Below are 7,646 nucleotides of genomic sequence, written 5' to 3' on the forward strand. Positions count from 1 at the left end.
GGTACTGGCACAAACACAGACACAAAGATCAATGCAACAGAATAGAGAACCTGGAAATGGACCCTCAACTCTATAGTCAACTAATCTTTGACAAAGCAGGAAAGAATGTCCAATGGAAAAAAGACAGTCTCTTCAACAAATGGTGCTGGGAAAATTGGACAGCTACAAGCAGAAGAATGAAACTGGACCATTTCCTTACACCATACACAAAAATAGACTCCAAATGGATGAAGGACCTAAATGAGAGATAGGAATCCATCAAAATCCTAGAGGAGCACACAGGCAGCAACCTCTTTGACCTTGGCCACAGCAACTTCTTGCTAGACATGTCTCCAAAGGCAAGGGAAACAAAGACAAAAATGAACTATTGGGACTTCATCAAGATAAAAAGCTTTTGCATAGCAAAGGAAACAGTCAACAAAACCAAAAGACAACCGAAGGTATTTGCAAATGTCTTATCAGGTAAAGGGCTAGTATCCAAAATCTATAAAGAACTTACCAAACTCAACACTCAAATAATAAATAATCCGATCAAGAAATGGGCAGAAGAGGGGCTCCTGGGTGGCTCAGTTGGTTAAGCGACTGCCTTCGTCTCAGGTCATGATCCTGGAGTCCTGGGATCGAGTCCCGCATCAGGCTCCCTAATCAGCAGGGAGTCTGCTTCTCCCTCAGACCCTCCCCCCTCTCATGTGCTCTCTTTCTCTCTCTCAAATAAATAAATTCTTTGAAAAAAAAAAAAAAGAAATGGGCAGAAGACATGAACAGACATTTCTCCAAAGAAGACCTACAAATGGCCAACAGACACATGAAAAAATGTTCAACATTACTCGGCATCAGAGAAATACAAATCAAAACCACAATGAGATACCAACTCACACCAGTCAGAATGGCTAAAATTAACAAGTCAGGAAATCACAGATGTTGGGGAGGATATGGAGGACAGCGAACCCTCCTACACTGTTGGTGGGAATGCAAGCTGGTACAACCACTCTGGAAAACAGATGGAGGTTTCTCAAAAAGTTGAAAATAGAGCTACCCTAGGATCCAGCAATTGTACTACTGGGTATTTACCCCACAGATACAAATGCAGTGATCTGAAGGGGCACCTGCACCCTAATGTTTATAGCATCAATGTCCACAATAGCCAAACTATGGAAAGAGCCCAGATGTCCATCAACAGAAGAATGAATAAAGAAGATGTGGTGTGTGTGTATATATGTATATTATATATGTATATATTATATATATACATTATATATATATAATGGAATATTACACGGCCATCAAAAAATGAAAGGGTGTGATATGATGGCCCCTTCTCATTCACATCCTTATCCCTCCTGCAGTGTTTGGCCTTGCTGATCTTCCTGAAGCTCTCATCATTGGCTTCTATTCTTTCACGTGAATCTTGTGATTACCTGAAGCTGAAAATACAGACTAGAAGCCCGCTCTGTAAAACTTCAATTCATACTGACTTGTCTTGAGCATAGCTTTCATCATATAAAACAAAGTTGCCACTGGTAACAATAACTATATATTAGCTATAGCTACAAGCTCAAGGCCAGTCTTCAGATGTATATTGATCAAGCAACTGTCAGTGCGTCAATCTCTTTGGTCTTTTAAATACAAATATCACAAACCATCTTTTAATGAAAGACAGACCTATTCTCATTATGGAAGACATCTACTGGCCATCTCATGACATGTCTGGCTTCTCTGGAAAATAAATCTCCATTGAAGTCCCCATGCCCAATGCTGCCCCACTCACACATCCACATGGGCAGTGGCTACAACTGATTGATGGCAGAGGTGGGCCCCTGTCCAAAATTGGGTTATCTTGAGTCTTTTCCATGATTTTACACAAGAACTGAAAAAAAAAAAAGGAAGTCAGTCTCTCACTGTCTCTACAAAACAGAAGTCAAGAGCATGTAAATTCAAGAGCTGTTAGGAACCACACTCCATCACGTGGACGGAAGAGCAGCAAACAGCAGTCAATTGTAAGCAAAAAGACTGATGAAAGCACCAGAAGGACACAGGGAAATACCTCCACAGCCTGGCACGCTGACAACCTTGCACATCTCCATATAACCCTATAGGTAGGGCTAGGCCACAGTCTGAGCCGAGTCTTGGCAGAATGCCCTGTGATTTCCTCTGCCCTGAGGGAAGATAAGCAGACTGGTGAGAAAGCGCTGAGAAGCGGTTTCTCCCGTTATCTCATGGAATACTGCCATAGGCCATTTCTCATCTATCTCCCTAGTTTCAGTTGAACACAAGACTTTCCACCTCACTTCCACTTAGGGAAAGCTGCAGCCTTCAGTGTAAGTGGATAAGACTGTTTGGCTGTGGTTCTGAGGTGTCTCCTCACCAGCAGAGTGACCCACCGCTCATACCGTGTATCATCTGGCCTCTTCAGTTTGGTGTCCTCCGTGGAATAAGGGACACAGGGAACTGACACCATAATGACTTGCTTTTCCTGTCTTTATAAGTAATTAGCTGTCTGAATCCATTTGGGCATATTTACTCGTTACCAGGCAAATCTACGGAAGTATGGCAAGCTGTCCTAACAACTGTATTAGGATTACCTGTGACCCTATTATTAACCACCACCCTGCTGCCTTGGAAATGCTTAACCATTTCACAAAGTGAGGAAGGGTAAGAGATGGCAAGAGTTCACTTCCTGAGTTCCCCTCAGTGCTCTAGCTCCTGATTCCAGTCTCCTCCAGGAAGGTATCAAGACCTTGAATTCCACGAGAAACCCTGGTATTTCTCCAATAAACCTCCCCAGCTTTTTTTTTTTCCCCTTAAGAAAGCCAGAATGTATTTTTAACCTTTACCCTCCAAAGGTCATATAATATACACACAGAGGTGTTGCATTTGATGACATTATCAGTAGTCAGAACTCCAGCACTAGAGATTCAAATGCATTTTCTATATTTATTAAAATTCTACCTTTCTTGTATATTAATTTCTTTTTGGCCCTTGACCTAGTATATATAATATGATTAGTCTGTGTTTATTAAAGTCCAATAAATATAAAATTTTATGAAAATGTTATTGCCCAAGTAGAAGAAAACATGACTGTTTTTCTATACTATGATGAAAGTACAAATTATTCTCATCATTTATCAATAATTCCATAGTACTAACTATATAAATCAACTACACTATGTTTAATTTACCTTAGAAATATACTAATTTTCATTCACATTAGTTACATGATGGAATCACACCTGATATTTGTGCCAAATATTTATCATCCAACAAAACAGTGTAAGTACGATTATAGTTTGATCTACTCTTAACATCCCTTGAATTTAGCTGTGTCTAGCATAGAGTATGATCATCTAAGCCAATTACAGATGCTTCTGAATCATTAGTCATAGGTTAGGATGTTCACCAATTAGCCTTATTCTCCTACTGGGACAGCTAAGTTTTCTTTGATCAGGGTCATGGATTCTGAATCAACTGAGTCAGGACAGCTAGCAGAGTCTTGGACATTGTGAAACTGGCCAAAATGGTGAGTAAATTGGTGAAAATTCATCATCACTACTGAGAAACAACTAAAAAAGTAGACAGTGGGGCTACTAACATCATAATTATGGATGGACAAAACACAATCACATATAAAAGATGAATACCTTGATTGCCATATTAATGAAGTATCATCTTTAGGAAAGTATACAGACTGTAACTGATACATCTGGCAGTATGTGCAACTCCTGAGAGGCAAGTAGTTCATGACATACTGATAACTAGTCATAATTTATAATAGGCCTTTATAAAAAGTCCAAGTTTGTTTGAAAATTAATTTTACTAGTCGATGTTAAACATTAGACATCTAGTCACTCTCTCTCTCTCTTTTTTAAAGATCTTATTTATTTATTTGACAGAGCGAGAGAGTACAAGCAAGGAGAGCAGTAGGGGAGGGAGAAGCAGTGTCCCCGCTGAGTAAGGAGACGGATGCGGAACTCGATCCCGGGATTATGACATGAGCTGAAGGCAGACGCTTAACCATCTGAGCCACCCAGGCGCCCCTAATCACTCTCTTAATATGATTTAGTAGAGTTGCCACAGTATAACTTATTAAGAGACTATTTACATTTATAAAAATGTATTATGGTGATGAGTGAATTACAGTAATTATAAATTTAAAATAAAAATGCATCAGTTATGAAAAATGTTCAATTAACTCATAATTTATGTTTTAAAATATCTTTAACACACATTCACACAACATAACCTCGTGGGTTAGTAACTTTCTCTAGCCACACTTAGTAACTATTTCCACGATTAGTTCTAACAAATTTTTTCTGAAGGTTTTTTCCCCACAGCATCTCTCCACAAATTAACGTGAGCCGATTATACCAAATGTGTTTATATGTGTTAACATATGCATTTAATTTTAGTATGCCTATGTAAGGCACGAATAGCCCCAAGCAAGCACAGCCTGCGTGGAGAAGACCTGCGGAATCCCGAGGTATGTACTTTAATGAGGGAGGCAGGACTCACGGAAGACCTGAATTACCCAGAAGAAGGCTACAACTGAGAGCAACACTAAGTCTGGCAGAAACTGGATCGTTTCAAGTAAGAAACCAGCGAGGCATAAAGGCCTCGTCCAAGTTGCAGGCCTTGGGGCTGCCTCGCTCGCTTTCCAGGCAAGGGACACGGGAGGCGGGGCACCCGGGAGCGGCGGCGCGGGGCGGCGGCGACTTGACCTGGGGCACCCGGCGTCCGCCGCCCGCTCCCGGCCTCCTTTGCTCTCGCACTCGGCGGGCTCGGGCGCTGCGTTTGCAGCGCGCGATTCAGAGGAGAAACTTCGGTCGGGAGACTCGTCTGAGGAAAGTTTTCGGGACACGCGAAAGGGAAGGGAAAAGCGACTGGCCCGCGGCGGGGCGGGGCGGCCTTACCAGCGGAACCACCGGCCAGGATCTGGCGAGAAGCCTCTTTCACGAAGCCGGCGTCGGGCTTGGCGGACATCTTCGCAAGCCGGGCACGACGGAGTGGGCCGAGCAGAGTAGGCGAGCTCGCCGGCCTCAGTGCGGACCTGTAGAAATTGCTCTGATCGAGAGAGAGCCGGCGCTGGGTAGGTCCTTGCGCCGAGTGGCTCCCTGTAAGGCGGCAATCCGGCCACTGCTCGGAGGTGGCGGCTCAGAGCGCAGACTCGCTGCGTGATCTCCGGCGGGTCCGAACCTGCCCGCTGCACCCCTTCAAGGGCTCTCTGTCGCCCCTGCTAGGCCCCGTGGGCTCCAGGAAGGACCCTGGCGGAGAGAAGACTCGCGGCTGGGGTTGGGTTGGCCGCCCGCGGTGGGTCGGGTTTGGTCTCCTAGATTGGCGCCCATGCGCTTCTCTATCAGGAGCCTCCTGCAGTTTGTCAGGCTGGAAGCGCTGCCTCTGATAACGCTTGCAAAGAAGCGAGCCTGGCCTAGCGGCGGGGCTGGGGCGACCCTTGCCCTCCCGGCAAGCCCGCGCTCCCGCAGGTTCTAAAGGCCGGACGGCTGAACACGTTCCTTGGAGTTAGCGGTCCTGCAGTTGTGGGCTGTAGAGACCCAAGTCCGAGCAAATCCAATTTACAGTTACCTTACAACTAAGTGAATGTAGTCCTTTACAGACTGGCTTAAGGGACTTCATCACGCTTGAGTTTTATTTACTGAAAGACCAAAAGAAAGAGGCCTTGTTACAAAGAAGTGTCTTCAGTACTCCACGTCAGTGTTTCTCAAAGTCTGAGCTTAAGATCGAGCAACATAAGCGTAATGTGAGTTTGTAAGAAAGGCAAATTAATGGCCCTACCCTGTCTACTGAATCAGAATCTCTGAAACCTGTGTTTGAGTAAGTTCTCCAGTGCTTGTTAAGAAGGTTAAAGTTTGTGAAGCACAGAGCTAAATAATCAAGGAATATTAAGGAACTATCAGGATATTCTTTCTATAAAAACTTTCATTATTTGTACCAGCCCTTTAGGGTATTCGGCAAAATGCAATGATTTATACTATTTTTAAACCACAAGTTACAAATGCTATGTAGAAGAGAGACACAATATTACGAAATTTTAGAAAAATACCTGCGACACCCCTAACAGGTAGGAGATGATACCAGTAAAAGGTAGAATGAGAGGATTGGAACCCCTATTGTCATATTATTTCTTAAACATTGTATTTAATACTAAATATATTCAGTTTGAACCATATAGAATTGCCAGTTTTGAAAACCAAAAACAGTTGAATATCAGGAATGTAATAAAACTTAAAAAAATGTTTTCCAATTAAATGCAAAATACAATAATTACTTTCATATTTTGTTTTTATTTCTGAGGCTGAGCTATTAAAAGCTGTTAATAATGATATGGGCAAAATTGTTGAAAGTAAGGAATTGGGTAGACTTGCTGCTTATGGATCAGATATGCAAAAATAAATTTTCTCATATTTGATTAAATATTTGACTAAAATTACCAAGTTTGGAATGTTTACCCAGAAATAGTTTTCAGAAATTTTTGCTGTTTAAAGTAAAAGCTTTTGAGGAATGTTTCAGTCTTTTACTAATTAAATTTGAGGTCTTGAGTGCAATATAGAATCACTTATTCAACAAACTTTGAGAACCTATTATATTCTGAGCACTAAAATCAGAATTTCAGAGCTCATAGAAAACATTTCCCTTGTTTTCCAATGAGGAAACTGAGTTTCCCAGGATCACACTATGACTTAATAACATTGCTGGGATTTGATTCCAGGATTCCCTCTTCTAATTGCAATGGGATTGTGGATTTAATTAGCCACAGGCCAAACTACGTTCTGTCACACAGAAACCTAAAATAATTAAATGCCCCCCCAAATTAATGTCATTCATTCACATATGTAAGTGGAGAATTTTTTTAAGGTTAAAAAAAAAAGTCACAACTATTGAACCCCAAGGCATACACTGAACCAAATTCTACATTCATTCATTGAAAGCTTCCCTATGTGCTGGCAATGTAACACTTAAAATCCCTGATAAAGCGTATAATCTAATGAAGGAAATCCCACCATATTGCAATATAAGTAAAATTTTGTCTTCCTTAGATTATTTCAGGAAATACAATAACACTCCCAGGTCAAGATTTAAAGATAACTTTTTTTTTTCTCCCCCAGTCAGATCAGTGTAAAGATAGATGTTTAACCAATTCTATGAGTACCTTAATCTCTGAATATCTTATCCTGAGGAGGTGGGTGCAGATTTGTGGCTCACTAAGACCTCAGTCTCTCAACACCTGTAAATTCAGTGAGAAGACTCTCCTAGACATAGTTCCAAATATCGTTAGAAAATTGCTACCAACTTTTTTTTTTTTAATTTGACAGAGAGAGACATAGTGAGAGAGGGAACACAAGCAGGGGGAGTGGGAGAGGGAGAAGCAGGCCTCCCGCCGAGCAGGGAGCCCGATGCGGGGCTTGATCCCAGGACCCTGGGATCATGACCTGAGCCGAAGGCAGACACTTAAGGACTGAGCCACCCAGGCGCCCAAATTGCTACCAATTTTTAACCTCTTTGGGCTAGAACCAATTTTTTTGAGTTAAAAAAAAAAAAGCAAAGCCTGATATCACATGTAAACTAGTCCTATACCTCTAGAATAGTTAGGATACAGGGTCTAGGTATAAGAATATTCTGAAGCTTGGGAGTCA

The 7,646-nt window shown here is 42.0% G+C and overlaps 1 protein-coding gene across 1 annotated transcript in view; it reads right to left on the reverse strand.

Moving 5' to 3' along the window:
- Positions 1 to 5,397, reverse strand: part of SLC25A21 (solute carrier family 25 member 21) — a 476,445-nt gene extending 471,048 nt beyond the window's left edge. Inside the window, exon 1 of the mRNA XM_036103885.2 lies at positions 4,908 to 5,397. Coding sequence (XP_035959778.1) covers positions 4,908 to 4,977 — 70 coding nt within the window. The 5' untranslated portion in view covers positions 4,978 to 5,397. The remainder of the gene's footprint in view (positions 1 to 4,907) is intronic.
- Between the last annotated feature and the right edge of the window lie 2,249 nt (positions 5,398 to 7,646).

Source organism: Halichoerus grypus, chromosome 8, assembly GCF_964656455.1.
Source record: "Halichoerus grypus chromosome 8, mHalGry1.hap1.1, whole genome shotgun sequence".
Taxonomy (NCBI): domain Eukaryota; kingdom Metazoa; phylum Chordata; class Mammalia; order Carnivora; family Phocidae; genus Halichoerus; species Halichoerus grypus.